This window comes from Sciurus carolinensis, chromosome 12 (genome assembly GCF_902686445.1).
Source record: "Sciurus carolinensis chromosome 12, mSciCar1.2, whole genome shotgun sequence".
NCBI lineage: Eukaryota > Metazoa > Chordata > Mammalia > Rodentia > Sciuridae > Sciurus > Sciurus carolinensis.
This window is the reverse complement of record NC_062224.1, coordinates 73,571,548-73,594,732: the sequence shown is the minus strand read 5'-3', so window position 1 is coordinate 73,594,732 and position 23,185 is coordinate 73,571,548. Positions and strand designations below refer to the sequence as shown.

At 38.8% G+C, this 23,185-nt stretch overlaps 1 protein-coding gene across 1 annotated transcript in view; it reads right to left on the bottom strand.

Annotated features, from left to right (window-relative positions):
* Ush2a (usherin) overlaps window positions 1-23,185 on the bottom strand; it is a 746,720-nt gene that overhangs the window by 16,819 nt on the left and 706,716 nt on the right. Inside the window, exons 64-67 of the mRNA XM_047521110.1 lie at window positions 9,130-9,336; window positions 6,831-7,069; window positions 5,775-5,983; window positions 78-254 (exon numbers count right to left, since the gene is read on the bottom strand). Coding sequence (XP_047377066.1) covers window positions 78-254; window positions 5,775-5,983; window positions 6,831-7,069; window positions 9,130-9,336 — 832 coding nt within the window. The remainder of the gene's footprint in view (window positions 1-77; window positions 255-5,774; window positions 5,984-6,830; window positions 7,070-9,129; window positions 9,337-23,185) is intronic.

Sequence of the window (23,185 nt, the reverse complement as noted above, 5' to 3'; positions counted from 1 at the left end):
TTGGTCACCTTTCAAAGTGAACATCTCATAAAGCTGCGAACAGAGCTCCGTGTAAGGAGCAGGGCTCAGAGACTAACTTTTGTCTGCCGTACGTGGTATGTACAGGGTGGTGTCCAGGCCGCTGTACACACGCTGTCCTCCGTCGGTCAACACGTACTCCTTCAGCCGGCCGTTGAGAAGGAAAGAGCTGCTCCAGTCAATACACACCGTTGACACATTGCTGTCCACCAAAAATGGGGCCCGGTACTGAGGCACTGTCGAGAGAAAGGTATAGACGTTCTAGAAACAGAAACCTGTGTGGGGGTGCGTGGGGCATGGGCATGCTTTTTATTTTTTTCTTTAATTTTTAATATGAGCAAAAAAAAAAAAAATCTCCAGCATTTCTGGAACCAACTAAAAAAAATGGTGTTGGGGTGAAAAGAAAAACCAATGAGAACCTATGTGAAATGCTTTCTCAGCAACTTTGTACCTGCTTTCAAAAAAAAAAAAAATCAATGGAGAGTGGTGTTTTATAAATATGACTATTAACATACAATGGCTCTGCTCACCAACATAACCCTGGAGCTCATATTTTGTTGCATTTTCCCTCTTTTAACAGGTAAAGTGTCCTTAACACTATTAACTACAGTAGATAGCTATTTTTCATATCAAATCAATATTTATTGCTACAAAGCCCCAAGGACTAGATGAAGTTAATATATTTTTTTTCTCCAGACCAAACTGCTTAGATGGTGAATTATGTCCTTTTGGCACCCATTTATTTTTAAAGCTTTTTCTTGAACTGTTAGTTTGTTTTCTCAGATAGTTAAAAAGCTTTGCAAACAGCAATTCAAGTATAATAATTCATCGCCCTGACTAATCAATCAATAGCATCGTACATTAGTAGATAATCAAGCTCAGGTCTCCTAAGTACTATATCAGATATAGAAGAAACTTTAAGTGCATTTTACAGGCATCTTCTCTTTGGATTTTTCAGTCCCTTACTAAAATAAAACAAAAATCCTTAACTGGGGCCCATCTTCAAAATTTCTACAAAATAATTTTTGCAGAAACAAGTGAAGAAGTACCATAGCCTCTTGTCAAGTCAGAAGAGATTTATTTCAAGAGCTCTCATTTTCTCCAAAATAATCAATACATTTGTAGGAGCATTAAGATCCATCTATGTGCTAAATTGCCTTTACAAAAAGAAGTGAGCAGTGAGAATAAATTGGATATCAGTTCTTTCTTAAAAAAAAATAAACCCATCTGTTGCTTATTAGGGAATAAAACAAAATAAGGAATAATTGTGTTTTTTAATCATAAGATTAAAATTTAAAGACACATGTGATTCTTATCTTTTAAAATAAGATACTTTTATAAATCCATAAGAAAAATTTTCTGCAAATACCAAAAGTGATCAAATCTTCTGTAAATCTCTATGTTTTTCTAACACTAATCCTGCCTAATATCCAATTGAACACACTATTGTAATTTGTCTATGGCTTCCCTGCCCCTTTAATGAATAGGGTTTCCTCTTCTCCCTATAGCAGTACAACAAGAAAAAAAAAAGTAAGAAAGTAGGAACCCATCATTTAGAATTTGGAGACTTCCTGAGGGAAAAGAGTAGGCAATAAAAATCATGAGGAATCATGGGTCTATGTATCTCCCCTGCACCCAGAGGAGACAGAGAAAATATTAAGAGCTACTATGCCCCTACCACTTGACATATTTTCCCATTAAATCCTCAGTCATCCTGTGAAGGCTGGTTCCTAAATTTCAGGTTCAAGGTAAGAGACCAAGAATCTGAACCCAGACCCACTTAACTCCAAAGCTCATGCTGCTTTTTTGTAATCAGTACACACTTATTTAAAGAAGCACTAAATACTAATTCACTTTTGGGTGCTTTCTGGTGATGTGTTGAAGCTGGCTCATCCTGATTAAATACTCAGGTATTTTGCAAGCTAGTCATTAAACCCAGTCATTATTAACAGTTAAATTATATAAATATAATTGTGTTGAAACAAAGGTACTATTCAGAATTCCTCACTTTTTCACTATTTCATTATATTTTACAACCATCTATCCACCCAAGTTTATTTACACCTGTAGGATCTAGATGGTAGAAATATTATAGAATGATCTACCACTACCCATCTCTTCCTAATTGTGTTCAGTGCTGCCACGTTGGTGACTTAAATCAGCAATGGTGAGGGTATTTACACCATGGAAATTGGCAAGTGTTTAAAAAACCAGAATATTTTTCTCTCAGCAAGAACAGTTGCTAAGTAGTTACACCTTACCTCTGCTCTTCCATTGAAAGTGTAATTCAGGCAGGGAGGCTTAATATGCTGCTAGACTTCTATAACCTTTTGTTGAGTGTATATGTAATCATGTCTATATAGAACCACACGTACTATTTTTTAATTATCTTCTGGTTTATATTCACTTATCCACCTTTTCTTTCTACCAGTGTGCATAATGAGTTAAAAATAGCATAAATGGTACTCAAAATCCCTGTTGTGTCTTGTAGTTTTCTGTAGATCCAGTTATAGATTAAAGAAACGTTTTTCCTTGGGTTCTGGTCTACCTTTAAGTCATTTCTCCAAAGTGAAAGAAAAACAGGAAGGAAATCTTTAATCTGTTCAGTTTGTTCTTCTAGTATAAGAACAAAATATATAAAAAAATCAAGTCTCATGACAAAAAAAGAGAATGGTTATAACCTACAACCTTCACCTAGCTATTCTCTGACCTTGGAGCCGATACCCTCAAAAAGTGAAATAATTAGCAAAATTGGTTTATGTACATATTGTAAAAGAGATTATAAAATTAGAGTAGACATTATTAAGAACTATCATGAGGGCATGCTAGCCCACACCTGTAATCCCAGCTACTCAGGAGGCTGAGGCAGGAGGATCACAAATTTGAGTCCAGCCTCAGCAACTTAGTGAGACTCTGACTCAAAATAAAATTTAAGAAAGAGTTTGGGATATAGCTCAGTGGGAGACACCAGTAGGTTTAACCTCCAGTATAACACAACAAAAAAAGAATCATTACATTTTCTTTTGATAATATGGGTGACAAAAAAAAATCTGATTGTTACCAACAAAAAGCACAGGAAGTATTAAGTGCACTCAGTCACTCATTAAACACTATTGTAGGGAGTCTAAGACACTGCGCCAAGGGGTGAAACTGAGGACTAGAAGAAGAGATTAAAAATGAAAGACAAAAACTGAGGCCTGTTGAATCTAAACTGGTTACAAGAAGTCCAGAGGGAGATGACTATGATGTAGTCTGAATTTCAAAACAGAGGACTTGGGTAGGAGGTGACCACATGAGGGTCAGCCTCCCTTTGAAACTAAGACTTGCAGTAGATGAACCCAGTTGAAGAGGGAAGAGGAGAGGAGAGAAGGGGAGGGAAAAAAAGAAAAGGATAGAGGAGGGAGTACAGGGGAGGGTAAATTTAGAACTGAGATTTGAAGAACTTGGTTAATGGAAGATCAACCGAAAAAGCTGACTAAAAGAAATATTCAAAGCATCAGGATGGAAACCAGGAGAGGCTTGTCATGAAAACTCAAGGAAACCACTTTTTAAAAAAAAGGACTGAAGGTTCAATTGCATTGAATGCTGTTGAGAAGTCAATGAAGGTGACCCCTGGAGAACAGGTTGGCTGGATTCATCAATGGTGGGGGTCAAGGGCAAATGGAGAGATTTTCATCCAGTGAGGAGGAAGTTAACCAATAAGGGGGAAGAGAGAAGATGGACAATGCATATGTGGATCCTTCCTTAGAAAAGTGTAGCCATGAATAGGAGAGTGGGCAGCAGCTGAGGGCGAGGTGGAGCTGGCTGGATGGCTTTAGCATTAAAGTCACAGAGGCAGCTTTGAATCTGAGTGGGATACACTGAAGACGAGGGACAGAGAGGAATGGCCCCTAAACCAAGGGACAGCACTCACCCATGGGAGGCAGGTGCATTTCAGGAGGAAGAAGAACTCTCCCTTCCTTATTACTGGCAGGAATGGTACAGATAGGTTTGTCTGTCTGGGATGGAAAGGGAAGCAAATTACTGACTCATGATTTCTCAGTTCCTTGCAGCTCACAGGCAAGGAGTTTGCAGAGGAGAAAGAGAGAGGAGGTGAGCCTGGTGGTGGGTGTGTGGGAGGAAAGAGTGGGAAGCAAGGAGGTTTGAGAAGGGTGGAGAAGCTTGGAAATCTTTAGAGAGTGGAAGTTAATTCATGAGGGAATCATGAGGGTGCACGTGAACCCAGTGATGACAAGTTCAGAGCAAGACTTCTACTTACTAGATGTGGAATCGGGTCAAGTTATTTAAGATCTGGTTCAAGTTCAGGGCCACCTCACTGTGTAAGTCCAGCAACCTCAGTTCAGATCATAGTCTATGTGAAAGGTCCCCTAGAATTGTAATAGTTAGTCAGCATCCTGCCTCAGTTTTCTTATTTGTGAATTGTAATAATAATAGTATGTACTATTAGTCCTAGGTTTGTTGTGCGGATTATTTGTAAAATAGTTAAGCAGTACCAGGAATAAACAAGTCCTCTCTAAGCGTGATCTATAACCAACACTAACACCCTGCCTGATGGAGGTCCTTGTATGAGGCATTGGATTTCAATGAATGCACACTTCATAGCATGAATGGTATGTGTAATGCCAAACACTGTATTTTAGGTGAGATTAGAATCTAATATGATCTTTTTGAAAAGTAAATTTGCAATAGATATCCAAAACCTTAAAATATTTAGTGCAGGAAATTTTATTGATTGAAATTTGAGAAAACAAGGAGACCATCAAAGATTTTCCTTGTCACATTAACTAAAGGGAAATACTGAAAACAACTGAAATGCCCAGTCAATTCATGTATGGAATACTATACAATCATCAAACTTGGTGGCTAAAGAATTTTTTTTTAAATATGGAAAATGCAGTACAAAAAGCAGGCTATTAAATTTTTAATTATGGTATTAGCTCAAGCATGTAATAAAATTATGTATAGAAAAGAGATTGAAAGAATTGATCATGCAAAACTATTAATAGCACTTGCCTCTGCCTGGTGGGATTATGGGCAGAATTGACTTTGAGCTCATGTGAGCTAGATGGGTGCACAGACCCCTCTCAGACTAAGTCTCAGAGCTTAGTCTGATGCTCTGCTGTCACTCTCCTGGAATTCTTAATGATTTTTGAACTAGCCACCCCATATTTTCATTTTCCACTGGGCCCCACAAATTATGTAGCTTGTTCTGATAAATACTTCTTTTATTCTTAATACTTTTTGTATTTGCCATTTTTAAGTAATAGGTGTATATGCCTTATAAAATCTGAAGTTATCTTATAAAAAATTAATTAGTTGATTAAAAATTAATTAGTTTACTGCCCATTTCTGCACTCAATTGCCCTTTTGCTTTTCCTAGTAGTGCCATATCTCAATGCTTTCTGGAAATGCTAGGGATGATGTCATATGAATTGAAAAGCAAAGGAGTGGCGAACCTCTTTTGAAAAAGGGCTACAAGCCTTCGTCCATTTTTTCTTTCTTCTCTTTCATGGTCTAATTTCCTCTGCATTGGTTTCACTACAGGAAAAATTCTTCCTAAATGTGTCCTTTCCCTCCCTACTGCTAAACCATGTGGGCATTTTTCTTCCATAATCACCTTCACTGATGCCTCAGTAACATTCCACATAATAAACACTCGATCCTGTTAGAAAAGTGGTTCACCTGAGTTCCGTGGCAAGCCTCCCCTGGCTCCCGCCCTCCCTCTCTGGTCCAGGGTAGCCGATGAGGTCACTCACACTCCTTCTGGGTGGTGAAGCTGATCCACTCGGATGTCGTGCTGCCTGCCTCGTTGTGTGCCCCCACTCTCAGCTTGTAGGAGGTGTAAGGCTGGAGCCCCTCCAGGCTGGCTCTCTGCTCTGGCCCGCTGTACTTTATCTCTGTTTGGCCTGGAGTGCAGGGTAGGGCTGACTCAGGAGGGCAAGCCACGTGGAGGTGGAGCTCATAGCTGCAATGACAGAAGATGCCTCAGGAGCAGACAAACACTGGAATTTGCTTAGCTCTCTCTTTAAAACTGGTTATATATTGTGAAAAGACATTTTTTTTTTTCATGGAACTATAAGCTCTTTAAAATTTCTATTTGCAGCAAACTGCTCTCAGAAATACTTCATTAATACTGTTGGAAATGAGCAGCAAAGCTAACCAGAGAAATAATAGAAGTTAGCATCTAGATACAAGTTGCTGTCTGCCCAGCAACGTCATTGGTTAAATAACTCTTTTAAGGGTAGAATGATAAATTGTTCTTCTTTGTTAGAAGAAAGAAAATCTTTTTTTTTTTTTTTTTTTTTTTTTTTCCAGATAACTTTGAGTGAAGTAACTTCATTATAGCATTTTAAATTAGATCAGGGCAATTCCGATCTAACCATACAATTTCCTTATGGTCCAGCTAAGGTTTGTGTAATGTTTGATTTCAGGGAACCGTGAGGAGGAACATATTCTTTTTTTTTTTTTTTTGAGACTATTCTTTTCTTATTTATTTACTTGGTGCTGGGGATTGAACCCAGCACCTTGGGTATGCTAAGTATGGCCCTGCATCCCCAGTCCCAGAGGAGTATATTCTTTAAATGAATGTAAACACATTGTATTGTCTTTCTTAAGTAAAGATGATTTGTTGTTCACCTTTCCATCATTGATGTTATGTCTTAAGTACTTTGCAGGAAACATTATTACTCAAATAAATCTGTTGGGCTATAGGTATCTGTTCAATAAGCAAGCCCTTCTTGGGTGGTGCCACATAGCCACAAGCCTGCCTGCATGTCTGTCTGGTTTATTCATAGTTCCTGTTGACTCACTACCTTTGAATGACACCATTGGGGAAGAGTGGGGGACTCCACTGGAAGGAGGCCATCCTTGAAGTCAGTGTCTGGACCTGGGGAGAGGACAGTCCTGAGGGTGGAGCAGGATGAGTCCTCAGCTCAGCTGTTGGCCCTTTACTGCAACAGTTGAAGCAGGTGCAGGCCTCTACCCCAATGGAGTACGTGGTGAAGGGCTGCAGGTCACGAAGAGTCTGCTGGGTGGCCAGGCCTTCAGATAGCTAGGAGGAAGAAAGACCAGTTGCAGCGGTGTCACAGTCAGAGGGAGTTGATAAATGTTTATCAGTATCCCACCTCCTATGAACGGAGCCTCATGCTAGGGAGGCTTGCAGATGCAACATGGTGCTCAGCATAGTCTCCACCCCCTGGAATCACCTTGGAGAGGCACAATGTGAGTGTTTAACAATATAACAAAATAGAAGTTAGAGGCAACAGGATGGAAATTGCAAGGCACACATTTTCCATAATATCTTTGGCAGAGAATACACAAAAAGTTGATCAAATTTTATGACCTTCAGAATGATGCTTTTTCAGAAAATATACTCTGCATTTAAACTACATTTTTAGTCGCCAACTTCCATATTCTGCCATGATAACTTGCGTGAAATTTCCAGGTCAAAAATGTCCTCATGCTGGGTACGGTGGTGCACACCTGTAATCGCACGGTCTTGGAAGGCTGAGGCAGGAGGATTGCAAGCTCAAAACTAGCCTCAGCAATTTAGTGGGGCTCTGAGCCACTTAGTGGGAACCTGTCTCAAAATAAAAATGAATAAATAAAAAGGACTGGGAATGTGGCTCAGTGACTAAGCAGCCCTGGATTTTATCTTCAGTATTCAAACAAACAAACAAACAAACAAAAAACAACCCTCAGATCTATGTTAGCATCAGGTGCAGATATTTCAGAGCTTTGAAAGTTCATTTCTTCCTGACACTGATGGTTTTTATAAAATATCATAGTCTTCTCTCCATCATCTTTGTAGAATTATAAACTTTTCAGTTTATTTGGAGCAAACTTTTCACCTCATTATGGTTTAATTAAGTACTCTTTGGAAAAGAAGACTTTATTGGAAATTAATTTTCACATTGACATAAGTAAGATAATTAAGATGAGCTATGTTATTTTAAAAATTGCATACCATGCACTCCAAATATAAATTGTTTTAGTTTATTAATATTATCATTTTATAAGCATGGATAATCAAGGGTTGATTGTATTTACATCATCTATATTTATTGAATACGAAACCCTGTAGAAAATATGCTAATATTACTTTAACATTCAATATGAGCCTTCATTGTATGTGAGTTATCTTTTGAAATCGTGTTTCAATACCTGGCACTCAGGCCTCAGAGGATTTCTCCATGCTTGCCCAAATTGTTCCCTCAATTGGTCTAAATAATTTATAATGTAATACTGGGATCTGCACAATCTGTATATGAGGTTTGTGTGAACAAAGTATGGTATTCTCCACTTATTTATGAGAAACAGGGAGGCACAGGCTGCACCACAGAGACAAGAGACTTCCCCCACTGGCCCTTGGTCTCTTCATTTAAATAATGCAGGAACTGGCCTAGTTGATTCTTAGCATCCCTTCCAGCAAGCAGCTTGGCTAATACACAATGTGAAAGACAATTTCTTTGAACATTCTGGCCTGCCTTCTGATGTACCCCCAATGTGTTAATTAACAGTGGCGCTAGAGCTGCACTGAGTGGATCTGCTCTCTCTTCCAAAAGCCTAGAACTTACTAGAATTTTCTCGAAGTCACCAAAACAAAGACTGAACTTTCGTTGTGCTATTAGAGATTTGCATGTGTATGTGTGTGTGTGTGTGTGTGTGTGTGTGTCAAAAAGGGGATCTCAAAAAAGATGCTTTTGCTCTATTGTTTCTTTGTTGCGTTAACATTTATGCCCCCAACCATTACCATTTATTGACCTCTTGATATGTGCTCTCCCTTTGTTGAGTGCTTGACTTATGCTGTTCTAATTAAATTAAATTGATTTAATTTGTTTATCTCCGAAGTCTTAGGTTTCTTATATTTACAGTCTTTAAAACCACTGTTGGTTTATCTCTCCCTGACAGTTTGTATATTTTCTATGTGTTTCCTAAAGGCTCATTTTTTCTTCTCTAAAGGATCTTTGTGCACTAGGTTCACCCAAGGACAGTGGGGAACAGAAGGGTAAGAAAGAAGGAGGGAAGGGAAGAAAAAGCAAGGGTACCATGGATAATGATTTTTAAAATAAACCAGTCCTGGGTTTGATCCCAGAGAACGCTACTGCTCACCACGGTGTGGGCCCCGCTGGTGTTGGAGAACAGCCTGTAGAGACTGACATTCCCGTTGGGCTTCCCAGGGACACTGATATTGACCACTGCTTGGGTAGAAGAGACCGCATGGAACGTGGGGGCTCTGAGACCTTCTGGGGGTGCAGGCCCAGTTCTACACCGTGTCCAGTTACTGGGGGCTTTTCCTGCTGAATTCACTGCCCAAACCTACAAGAGAAATCAACAAGACCAGTGAAAAGCAAGCTACCCTCAGGCTGGCGGGAGGGGGAGGGAAATCAACCAAAAGCAACTAAAGACAACAGAATAAGATGAACTTTGATTTTGGAACTTCTCAAACACAAAGGACTGTGAACACAAAGCCGGGCCACTGAGGATGTCAGAATGTAGTAGGTGGATGTTAGCCTAATGAAAAGCAGCTCCTCTCTTGTGCAGGCAAGTGGAGAGATTTTGTCAGCTTCTGCAAACTGGACGAATCTGCAGACTACATAAAACTCAGCAATTCTTAAACACTGTCCCCCCCAAATCTGCATGAAAATTAAATTTTCTTTCATCAAGGAGGAAATAAACATATGGAAAGATGTATAATCTTATTTATCAAGAACCATTTGTATAATTAAACACGAATATCCTAAAAGGTTGCCTTAGGTCGTCATTTGCATGAGTAAGTAATTTGTAGAATGTCAGGTACAATAGACAGAGTAGATGGATGTGTGAGTGTATAGGGTTAAATTAAGCCCAATAATAGCCAACTACACAGTGATCAATCAGAATGATAGATCTAAATGGCAATACAAGAAGACTGTCTGTGTGTTTAGGAGTAGAAGTATTCCTTAGTAAGCTTTCATGGGTAAGTCTCACTTCAGGAAATTTTTTTTCCTCAGTAAGTGTCTTCTACTCTCTCTCACTCTCTCTTGTCTTTTTAAAAATTTACCCCGAGCATTTAGAGACAAGTCCATTAAATGTACTTGATTTCAGGGTGCAACATTCCAGGTATGCAGTCTTAAAAAGAAATGCAGAATGTTCAAAATATAAGATATTTAGGAAAAAACACTGTTAGAGAGTACTTTGAAGTCAGAGTTTAGCTTTGTTTTTGTTAGGTTTGCTTTTACATCAATAATATCTTCAAGAGAAGAAACATTAGACAGATTTTTAGTAGTTAGACCAACTCCTATCAGTGTTTCCATACCTCTTTTGGAGGATTTCTTTGTAAAAGCAAAGAGGTTGAATTGCTGTCAAATGCAAATCTTCAGCCCCTTGCTGATAGGATTGCCAGCAGCCCCATTTTTAAAAGAGACAACTAACCTACTTACATAGTCAACCCTGCTCTTTTAAGAGCTTGGTTACCTCTCATTTGCATAATAATCACTCACATTTGTATAAACTCTACATTTTACAAAGCACTTTTACATCTGTTAGTTTACTTAGTCTTCACAAGGGCAAACTTATAAGGTGAGTGAAGAAATGTATGAAGAGCCCCCTTTTGCAGGTGGGAAAACAGAGGCTCAGAAAATTCCACCATCTTGTTCAGTGTGACAGAAGTTTTAAGAGCTGAAGCTAGAATTCTGCTGTCCAGGACTCTTTCCAATAAACTGCTTTTGATTCTGTATGTCATCTATATGCATAAATAAAACACTCAGGATCACAAAAATTAAATGACTTGTCCATAGATGAATACCTGCAGTTCTGGATTAGGTAAGGTCTCTTAGCTTCCAAGGATGGATAGACAAGGTAAATTGTGGGGTGGGGGTGGGGATTAACTCTGATGGGCATAGGAAAGAAAGGAGCAGGAGGCTGTTAGCAATGGAAAAAAAGCTGGGCTTCCAGAAAACTGGAGTCCTGGTCAAAATACACCTGAGGTTGCTCTTGTCCCTTCTGAAATAGACACAGTCTTACAATAGGGAGGGGAAGTAAAGAAGAGATGGAATTTTAGGACTGATGAGGAAGGGTCCCTGGCTTCTCAATCTACTCCAGATCAACCTCTTTCACTGGAAATACCTTTCCAGGGGGTGGGATGGAAACAAGATTTGGAAAAAGGGTACAAAATAAAGTACCAAGGTTGACACCAATTTTTTTGCTGAGGTAGAGCTTTGGTTGATGACTTAAAGGCATGTAGAATTTTATTCAGGGTCACTATAGATAGAGAAGAAAATGAGGAGAAAAGGACAAGTAGTTAAAATAACAGACCAATCCGGCAAGTTGCCAATTAATTACTGAGCACCAATAGGAGGCAGGAGTAGTGTTGTTGAAAGAAAATGAGATGAAATAAGTAGAAGTCATAGAAAGGGCTCACTCAGCAGAGTTCTAGCCCAGTGTATGAACATTCACTTTTCTTTCATTTTTGATATAGATATAGAATCATAAATATTGTTAAGACTTTAGAATGCAGATGTTGGAGCTAATACTAAACCTCATGCCCAGTTGTGTCACACAGGCTTTTATCAGATGGAATCCTAGTTTTTTAAATGTAATTTAATCCTACGTATTTTAAAACACTTGGGTCTCAATATTAGAGGGTTCTTTTTTCTTCTTTCTTTTCTGTATTTCTTTAGAAATGTTTCTTCCTAGAAACAGGCAGTACAAAATTCCCTATTACTAAGTGGGAATGCATCTAGTCTTTTGTCTTTGACAGGAGACCTTCATAACACATTGCTCTTTTTCCTAGACTTTCTTTTTAGTATTCAATCAATTTGAGATCAAAATAGCATTCATATAAATCAACATGCTTATGCAAAGCAGGATCAGCCTATTTACATGAGCTACTGTGAAAATGAAAACAGTTACAATGAAGAGAAGGCTGACTGAGATAATGAAGCTTTGTGGATTTCACAAAACTTGTACCAAGGCAGTGTCTTTGTGATAGGAAACAACAGAAAAAGAGGAAAAATGAATCTGTCAATGATAAGCTTTACTCTGTCTCTCTGTCTTTGTCTTTCCCTCTGTTAGGGTAAAAATGTTGGCAATACCAGAATTTACTATGGAATTTCATCTATGTCCAACTACATAAAAGGTAAAGAAATTGAAGCGTAGTTCAGGAACAAAAAATACTAAAAGGATATGCATATGATTTCTGCTGAGAAGCAGAGTACCAAGGTTTGGAGACATCTTTATGGGGTGGAGAAAGAAGCAGCAGAGATCTTATGTGGGAAGTTTTGGGTACTATGTTCTGATCTCTTGGTTTGGTTTTGTTTTGCTTTTTTGTGGTGCTGGAGATTGAACCTAGCACCTCATGCATACTAGGCAGGTGCTCTATGACTGGGCTACATCCCCAGCCCCCTGACCTTTTAGTTTTAACAAACCAATATAAAAATCAGAAATCAAATGTCTCATGAACAGATGAAAAGTTGGCTATTTTATCTCTGTCTTCTTTGTCTATCTGTTGGGGCTCAAAACACCATCCACTGATCTATGGTGCCCTAGTGAGTTGAGTACTTTGGAGTAAGGGACGTTGGAAGGTCTCAAAGCAAGATCTTTGTGACCTTCTCCCATCTTCTCATCTCCCACCACTCATTCTTCCCTGAACTGAGCTACAGAAACCAGAATTCCTTTCTCCATAGTGGTTTATACAAACTAGAACTCTTCCTGACCCAACCTCCCCGCAAACAAACTGTAAAACCTAGAAAGGTCTCTGTCTCTCTCCTTCTCCTTTGAAGATCCTCATTCCAGAGGGTCCTTTCCTATTCCTAGGAGAAAGGAAAGCTACAAGAAGAATCTGAAGGACGGGTCTTGCTGTGTTTCTCTATGCAGTGTATTAGCATTAGATGAGACTTTTTCATCTGATCCCGTGCAAGGGATGGACCCCAGGGCCTCACACATGCCAGCCAGCACTCTACCGCTGAGCCCTGAGCCACATCCCCAGTCTCTAGATGATACCCTTTTGTTTAATTACATTTCCATGGGCCTGCCCATTCTTCACTGAACCTAAGCATAAACAATTTTTCCTTGATCTTTCATTCTTCATATCTGAAGACTCCTGTGTCACGTAAAACTTTGATTATATCTGTTATGCTTTTCTCTTGCAAATCTACCTTTTGTTACAGGAGTGTGGGCTGTGACCCTTTTGATGGGTGAGCAAAGGTGTCACACCTCTTATTCCTATCTACCCATCCCTCCATCGGTCACCTATCTACCTACGTATCTTTTACCTGACAATCAGTCCAGCCAGTTTGTTTTCTGAGATTTCCTCACATGATCCTTGGGTCCATTAACACAGTGCGTGGACTAGTCATAGGAAGGGTCATAACTGAGAAAGAAGAAGAAGGCTTATGGATTCTATAGCCAAGAGGACAAAAAGTAAGATACTCTTCATCTTTGATTAGTTCACAGTATCTTTACACTTGCAGCATCCACACTGAACATTCTTTCATAACCAACAAACTGAAGATGATTAAAGTTTCCACCAAAAAGCTGATCATTCAGTTTTGGTGAACATATTACATGTGTACATGTAACTATGTACAGCTATGACTGTGAAAACCAGGAACTTCCCAGCAAAAAGCTGTTAGAAAGGAGAGCAAATTAGGACTGACAAAATTGGACCTTTTTTTTTTATTATTATTATTTGTCCCTAGGTTACTGTTGTAAACTTGAAAAGAGTTATCATGTAAGATACCATAGAAAATACAGATGAGCTACTTTTAATAAATATAAAATAACTAAAATTATTTATATAGATTCTATAATTTGACCAGCAGTATAGTAGATTAATGTCAGTTTATAATTATTTGCAATGTGGTTTTTTTTGTTTTTTGTTTTTAATTGTAGATGGACATCATGCCTTTATTTTATTTGTTTATATTATGTGGCACTAGGGATTGAACCCGTACCTCACATGTGCTAGGCATGCGCTCCGCCACTGAACTACAGCCTCAACCCCTGCATTGTATTTTTTAATCTAGTGACTAGTACCATCTTTATGCTTGTTGTTCATTAAAAAATAAAACTGGTCTCTTATTTACTTTCCCTGCAAAGGACTCATTACTGTATTCTGCCCTAAATAATTTTTTAATCACATGCAGTGTCATCATCTGCCACTAAGTTGCCATAATCACACTATCTTGCAAACAATACATTTATTCACTTATCTCCCCTTGAAAAACTACATCTTAGAAATCTTCTTGGAGAAGAGTCTTTGTCAAAATTTGTTGCTTGGCCAGGATCACCAAGATAATTTGGATCCCTGTATCAGAATTTCTGGTGAGAGGACCATCGAACTTACTTCCACATGATTCTTGTGCCCAACATTGTCTGAGAAACACAATAGGCTGTTCTCTGGAGAGGCACAGAAGCTGAAGCACTTTCGATCTCTACCCATGTTATGCGTATTTAGAGAAGTCCTTTTGTTGACTTTGGCCCTATCTTCAGCCATTCTAATAATGGTATGAATGCATCTCTTTAAGTATTTTACAAATGCAGTAATCATCATGAAACTTACTACCATGGTTATCACAGTTCCAAACAGAACCAGAGGTCACTACCTTGGCAGAACTATCCTTTGTCTCCTTGTTATCACTTCTTGAAACGCTGATATTTCTGGAACTTGCAGGGTTATTCCTTGCTGCCCAGATGAATATCATTTTAAATGCTCCAAATTTCTCTCAGCCCAACATATTTCCTTCTCATTTTATTCTGGGAGGAAAGCAGAAATTTGTAAACAGAAGCAATTTGTATGCTTTTATTTTATAAGTGGGAAAGAGAAGGGCCCACTACTCTGCATTGGAGGGAGATGGAGAGACAACAGGTTGGTCATTCTTCAGCACTATGTCTACACTTGACTATAAAAAAGTATTTGCTTTAATGTTTGCCTCAATGGTTCATGTCTTTCTAAAATTACCTTCCTTAGGATTGATACTTTCCAAGTATAGATAATCTTGGTAAAAAGTGAAACTGGTCATGTCAATTCAAAAGGGGTTCTTGGTATGTTTTTTCTTGATCCTAAGAAAAACCTCTTAGTTGAAGAAATACTTTACGATTCTTTTGACTGAGAAAATGCTATTTGTTAAAACCAAGGGAACATACATTGGTAATTATGATACTTTCCATACCAAAAACAAACATACAAACAAACAAACAAAAAACCAAAACCACAACAAAACCCAACAACCCTCTACCCTGTTGACTTCTAATGTAAGTGAGGTGGCGATCTTTGCAATTTGAAAGTTTGCTCTTTCTACAAACTAATTATAAGAGAGTAGTTAACTTTCAGAGGATTGAGAAATGAAGGAATTGTTTAGCTCTCTGCAACTTCTGTGATATCCCATAACATGCTTCCTTGTGGAATAAGGACACGTTTTGATTTAAAAAAAGATTTTAACCATTCTGAGGACAACTTCATATCAAGCAGAATCATATCAAGCACAATCTCATTGTTTATAAAATCCAGAGAATGTGAATATGTTTTCTTAAGAATTCACATCAGAAATAAAAATCCAACATGAATAGCCATGCCAGTAATTAATAAGTAGAGTAAACAGGTTGTATGTTAACAGGCAAACAATTAAATTATTTGTTTCCTAGGGGCATGTAATGAGATTGTTATCACATTCCCATGAGGGAGACAGATAGATATTAAAAAGGTCTTTCCAATACCTGTATTGGCTAAGGCCAAGAGCTAATTCAATAGATTCGATCAAAATCACGGCTTCTTTCACTGCTCTTGATTTATGACTTTGGCTGTAGTTAGTCATCACTCATTGCAGTTTGCTCTCCAGTGCTCATAAATTATGCCTCATAAATAAAAAGATACAATCAAGGAAATCATATCAATTCATCTACAACCTTGGGGTATATTTTCCCATGGCATTCATGCTAATGCCTTTTTAAAGGGTAGCTTGTCGTGGGTTTTGAATATGTTTGAATAGCAATTTGCCAAGTTGGGCTTTGCCAGAATTGTGGTTAGGGAGACTCATGGCTGAAAAGAAAAGGCAATAAATCTGAAATTACATGATTACAAGATTATTTTAGTTCATAAGTAGCCCTGCAGGCTCCAGCCATAAAGGAATAACTTACTGAAAATATCTATGTAGCTGTCTATTTCACTATCCACCTGTCTGATTTCCTTTTATCATCAAATAGACTTTTTTCAGCATCTCTGTTTGCATGGTACTTTGCAGGATATGTTACAGTCTCACTTTTACAGATATAGTCTCTGTAAAACACTTTGGATCCAGGCTCCTTTCATCTGAAACACTTTGGATCAGGCAAGATGGAACATGATTTTAATTGAATTTGGGACCCAGGGGAAGAAGGGTACAGCAGGACATTGTCTTGCTTCCCACTGGCACTTTTGAAATTCAGAGACGTGAAACAACTAAAGAAATTACAAGACACTTCCCCTGCTGGAAATGGGTGTCTTCTCTTACAACTGCTTAGCATACTGCCTTGCTCATTGGAGTTGTTCCATAAATATGAAGATGACTCTTTTCTAAAACATAAGGAAGGAACAACGAGTGAGAAATACTGAAATTGATCTTGATTCATTTTTAATAATAACAAAAATGTGAAATTTATTACATGCTACTCTCTATTGCTTACATATGCTTTCCCTGAAAGGAAATAGGAACTCAGTCCCATTCAATTCTCACAGGGGAAGTTAATTGCTTTCTACTTTTGTTAGTATATTATATATTTGAATCTATTTCATCCTCCCAACAACCTTATGGGGTTACCCTCACTTTATAAATGATGAAACTGAGGTGCAGAGAAGTTTATCCAACTTGGAAAGTGGTAGGGCCAGTCTTCCAATAGAGATATGGGATATAAAGCCATACCTGCCACCACTTTCTCTATAAAGCCACCGAGGAAGGCCTGGCATGCCTTTCCAGTGTGTGGATTGCTGCCTGGGCCTGTTGCAGAGCCCCGCAGGGACTGCTTCTGTGGAGGACAGCCCCAAAGTGAGATGGTGGAAATGACCATAAATGCAGTGGCATCCATTCCTGCTGTTCGCCTTGCTTTAAACAACACAGCATACTACACAGAGGCAAGTACGACTCACATACTTCCCACACTGTTCAAAACACATACAGATGTATCAAAATTCTCTTATGCTCACTAAAATGGTAATTATACCCTAACTGATCCAGCTTATACTTCATCCACAATAAGTTGTTAGAGTAAGCTAAGATCACAATCACTTGGTATGATTAACATCTCTAGGAATGAGTATAGTTAACTAGGTCAGACTACTCATCCTCCAGGAATTCAACAGATATTGAGAGAGCTGATCCTAGGTGCCAGACAGTGGTCTATGAACTGGGCATGTGGCAGTGAACAAGACTGAAATGAACATATGAATGGGGAGAGGCAAACAATAAGAAGCAGAATTGATACATACTAGAAAGGAAAGGACACGGTGTGGGGTGACATAGGCAGGGTGGTAGAGTAGAAATGTTTGGCTGGTCTAGGAAGTGGCAATCAAGCTGGGGTGCAATGAACAGGAGGTCACCATATGAAGACAGAAAGGAAAAACATTCTGTGCAAAAGAAAAAGCTTGTGCAAAGGCCCTCAGGCCGGATTCTCAGCCCAGGGCTGGTGTGGCTGGTCTTTGTGAGAAAGAATCAGAGGAAATGAGAGGAGAGAAGTGGACAGATGGGAAACCATGAAAGCACTCGTGGAACCAGAGAGGAGTGTGTGTTTCACAGGAAGCAAAGGGAGCGCTCCCTGTAAGTGAGTCACTATTTGATTTACATTGAACAGGAACAGTGGGTATTGAACACTTTCTATGTATTTATGTATTAAATTTGAATTTAATATGCAACAATGTCCTACCCTTTAAATTAAGGTTCACAGCAACCCTATTGAGATAAGTCTTTTCATTCCAGTTTTACAGATAAGAAAACTAAGGCTTTGTGAATTTAAATCACTTGATGAGTATCCAGAGCCAGCAAGTAATGCAGCCAAAATGTACCCCTAAACTGTTGGGAAGTCTGCTTCTAAAGGGGGTGATATGAAGAGGCTCTCATTTAGCAGAACCATCACTGAATGTAGGGCCAGAAAGTCTGAATTTAGTTCCGACTCTCCCCCTTTATCACTGAGGAATTTGCTAAATCATTTAGATTCCTGATTATTAAAAATAATAATACTAACAATACCTACCTCACAGGGCCATTCTGAGAGTTACATGCAATAATGTTTCTATAAATTTATGAAGAATGGGGTAGAAGATAAACATTTATAGTTTTCCAAGATGGGTGTGGTGGTGCAAGCCTGTAATCCCAGCAGCTCGGGAGGCTGAGGCAGGAGGATCGAGAGAGTTCAAAGCCGTCTCCGCAAAGGGAGGCCCTAAGCAATTCAGTGAGACCCTGTCTCTAAATAAAATACAAAACAGGGCTGGAGATGTGGCTCAGTGGTCGAGTGCCCCTGAGTTCAACCCCTCATATCCCCCCAAAATAAAATTTAAAAAATGGTTTGCCAAGATTTCAAAAGCAATTTTGAAGCAACTGTGCAGCGGAATTTAAAAACACAAGGTTTGGAATCTGAATCTCAAGGTTCAAATTTTATCCTTCTACTTCCCCACTCTTCATCCTTGGGCATCTTATCCATTTCCTCACTTCCTCAGATCTCTCATCTGTAAAACGATGTTAAAAACACTTATTTCAAATGGTTGTTATGAGAGTACTTAATTCACATAAAGTTCTTAGCTATTTCTTAGCACACAGAAAACACAAAATAAATAATACTGAGTTGACAGTTGGGAAGAGATAGTGGGACTAGTAAAAATTTAGTAACTCACTTCTGGGTCCCAGTTAGTTGTTATGGATCAATAAGAGATTTGCAAACCTTACAGCATTCTGTGTTCGGCCCCCAGGTCTCTCTTTGCCTTTCTTCAGAGTTTTAAGGGATAGAATAAATAAAAGCCTGCATTTTCAGAAATATTTCTCCTACATTAAAACTTATTCATTGGATGGCCTTCTCTACTTTGCCTTATTACTAAAATTTCTCAAAAAGTACCCAAGTAAAAATTGGTGGGAAAACTGGATATCTATATGAAGAAAAATGAAACTATATCCCTATCTCTAACCTTGCACAAAAATCAACTCAGAATGGATCACAGACCTAACTATAATAACAGAAACTTTGCAATTGGGAAATGCTTCAACATATAGGCACAAGCAAAGATTTCCTGAAGAGGACATCAATAAATGAGATGTCGTCACATTTAAAAAACTTCTAAGCAGCAAAGAAAATAACAGAGTGAAGAGACACTCAACAGAAAGGGAGAAAATCTTTGCTAGCTATTCTTAACAACAGAAGATTAATACTCCAAATATATAAAGAACTCAAAAAACTCAACATTAAAAAAGTAGATAACCTAATCAAGAAACGGGCAAATGAACTGAACAGACACTTCTTATTTTAGTTAATATTTTTACTGTTGTTACTAAAAGATCTGACCAGAACAATTTTAGGGGAGGAGAAGTTTGTTTGAGGGCTGACGGTTTCAGAGGTCTCAACCCATAGACAGCAGGCTGCATTCCTTTGGACTCAAGGTGAGGCAGAACATCATGGCAGAAGAGTGTGGCAGAGGGAAGGGAAGCAGCTCACATGGTGATCAGGAAGCACAGAGAGACTCCATTGGCCAGACACAAATATATACCCAAAGCCACACCCCAATGCCCACCTCCTCCAGTCATAACCCATCACTTCAGTTACCACTCAGTTAATCCCTATCAGGGAATTTAACTCACTGATTAGGTTAAGACTCTCAACCCAATCATTTCTCCTCTGGCCGTTCTTGCATTGTTTCACATCTAAAACCTCACATCCAAACCATAACTCTTCTCAAGAGAAGTAAATACAAATGGTCAACTACATAAAAAATGTTCAGCATCTTTAGCCTTCAGGGAAACACAAATCAAAATGACACTGAAATTCTATCTCATTCCAGTTAAAATGGCAATCACCAAGAATATCAATAACAATAAAAGTTGTTGAAGATGTGCAAAAAAGAAACTCTTATACATGGTTGCTGGGAATATAAATTAGTACAGCCACTATGGTAATCAGTATGGATGTTCCTCAGAAAGTTAAAAATAGAACTATCATAGGATCCAGCTATATCACTCCTTGGTATTTATCCACAAGAATTAAAGCCAGCATACTTTGGAGATGCATGCATACTTAGGTTGACTGCAGCACAATTCACAATAGCCAAGTAATGGAATCAGCCTAGGTGACCATCAAGAGGTGAATGGATGAAGAAAAAAAAGATATATATATATATATATATATATATATATATATATATACACACACACACACACACACACATATATATTTATACAAAATGTTATATGTATATAACATTTTACACATATACATATTTACATGTTATATATATGTGTGTGGATATATATATATATATATATATATATATATATATATAGCCATAAAGAAATTATGTCATTTGGAGAAAAACGGGTGAAACTGGAGACCAAAACAAATCAGACTTAGAAAACTGTGGTATATGTGGGAGCTAGAGGGAGGAAAAATAAAACAGGGAAAAGGGAAACCATTAGGGTAAAGGGAGGTGATCAAGGGAGGGAAGAAGGAAGGGTGTGGGGTGTTAAGGAGTGAAATTGATTAAACTGTGTTTTTGGGTTGTGTAAATATGCCAAAACGAAACCTACCATTCTGTGTAACTGATGCACCAATAGCAAACGAAAACATTAAAGCAATTCAACAGGTCCTTCAGTGAAAAGAATTTTATTTCTGGTTTCCATTACGGATATGCCTATAGCATCAAGGAGAGAATTGTTCAGTTTCCTAGATGCTTATAGGCATCTTAGTAATGATCAGATCCATCAACAGATAGATAAATCAATTAATGGGAATTCTCAACCATCTCTTAAAGATCTCACTTGGAGGCATCTGATTTACTTAAATGTGTTCGTGTTGTTTCCACCTGTAGATTTGATTGCTTCATTTAGACAAGGGCATTTATTTAGAATTTGATGGAAATATATCATTGGTTCAAGTGCTTAAGTGCAATCCACCTTAAGTCTTCAGATTTACTTAGTGGTTTATCAATAACAAGAAAGTGGCAAGCCAAAGCCTGTCAAGGTGATCATCTAGCCCTGGAAGGATTCTACTGAAGAAGGCAATGTCACATGTGGGTGAGAATCAGCGCCAGGCTGAGGTTTGGGGGATGTACTGGCTTTTCTCCAGATCCATTCTCTGACCTTCTCTGGACTTTCTGACATTCTCTCTGTCCCAGGAGGCTGACTTCCACAGACCCCTTCACCTGGATCATTTCTCCTCTGGCCTCTTTCCAGCTGGATTTGTTCCAAGGGAGGAGAGAGTTCAGGGTCTCCTACTCCCTCTCTTCTGCACCACAGTTCGACAAGGTTTCATTCCTTCTCAAAGCTTCTTCCTGGTCCCTTCAGACCTGGAAGGTGACAGTTTGGCTATGGCTAGTCCCTGGATAGTTAAACATCCCTTATTGAGTTTCTGATTCTGCCCACACCTCCATAATTGGTCTCCTCTTAAAATTCTCTTCAAACACCCTTTGGAGTGTGCCATCTGTTTCCTGTTGAGACCCTGATGGATATAGAGGAGAACATTTTGAACCTTTTCACAGGTACCAATAAGGGGGAGGCTTGAGAGAGGCATTTGAGCATAAGAACAAAAATCTGGAAGAATGTTTCTCCTCTTCCTTTTCCTCCTCCTCCTCCCCCTCCTTCTCCTCCTCCTCCCCCTCCTCCTCTGTTTTTCTGAGTGAGACTGAAGACATAGAGAAATAGTGCCTCCTCATTTGTTTATGGAATGATTTTGGTTAGGTAGCTCTTTCATATTGAGATATCCCCTCTGTTGCACCCATCTGTCTGACCAGATAGTTAAATAAAAGTGGCTATGAGAATTTGGTGTGGAAATAATGCTTTCTCTGAAGATGAAAAAGCCTATTGTATGCTGGGCCTTAGATCTTTTAAACTTCTATGTTCAGAGCTATATTTGTACAGAAACATTATTCATGGGCACGTTTCATTGTCTTATCAAATGAAGACTTTAGGTCCCTAAGGGGTTTTTTGCCTCCTCCTTCACTCTTAGCAACTAGGTACATACTCTGAACATGGTGGGTACTTACTAGTGACAGGTTACCAAATACTCCACTTACAGGACAAAGGAAAATAAGCAAAACATGTCTCATTCCTTCCTGGATGTCTTTACAGGACCTAAGTTTTAAGTGACTTTGGAAAGCTTTTGTTTTCATGGTCTCATCATGAAACCAGAACTCTTTGTGAAGAGCCTCATATGAAAGCAGGTTGGAATTACACATCATTTGCATTAGAATATTCCAGAGGGTTTCACATTTTATTTCTAGTCAATATCCAACACAAAGAAAGGATGCTCAAATTACATTTGCAGAAGGATGAGAACCCACCGATCTTTAGCTGCAAAACTTGTCTTAAAGTACTGAAAAGCCTGACAACAATAGGAGCTTAAGAATGGAGTCCTAAGGGACACCACAAGAGATAGGAGGAGAGGAGGAAGACCTGGAACTGCTTCTGAATGTGCTCACATACAGGGCAGAGATCATGTCCCACAGGAACAGAATTCCTGAGGGCAAAAAGTGCTTTGCCCCCTGGTCTAGTGGCAGACCCGAGTTTTCTCTGCATGGCAATGTCCTAGTGGCCTTCAGTCTAAGCTGTAAGCTCAGACCCCAAAGTTTTAGAACAGATGCACGCCTGAGTCACACAATATCAATAAATCATTTAAAACCTTGATCTGTGGGAAGTGGGGGTGGAGGGAGCTCAGTTCTTGTGGGAGAAACTAACCAAACAAAAGCCTCCATGCTGGTCAGAAATACGTTAGTGAGATTAATACCTAATTAAATGCAAGTCCAAAACCAAACAGAAAACAAGCTCAATAAGTTGTCTCTAAATGTGATACAGAAAATGCTCAGGGAAGGGACAGGGTGAGGGTGACAGCTGTAGAAAACAGCAATAGGAAGTGAGTAGCTAGTCCCAGAAAAGTAAAAATCAGACTATGGGATTTGGGAGGAATTTTAGTCATGGCTATGTGGGCAATTTTTTTTTTTTTTTCTGAGAAGAGAGATGGCAAG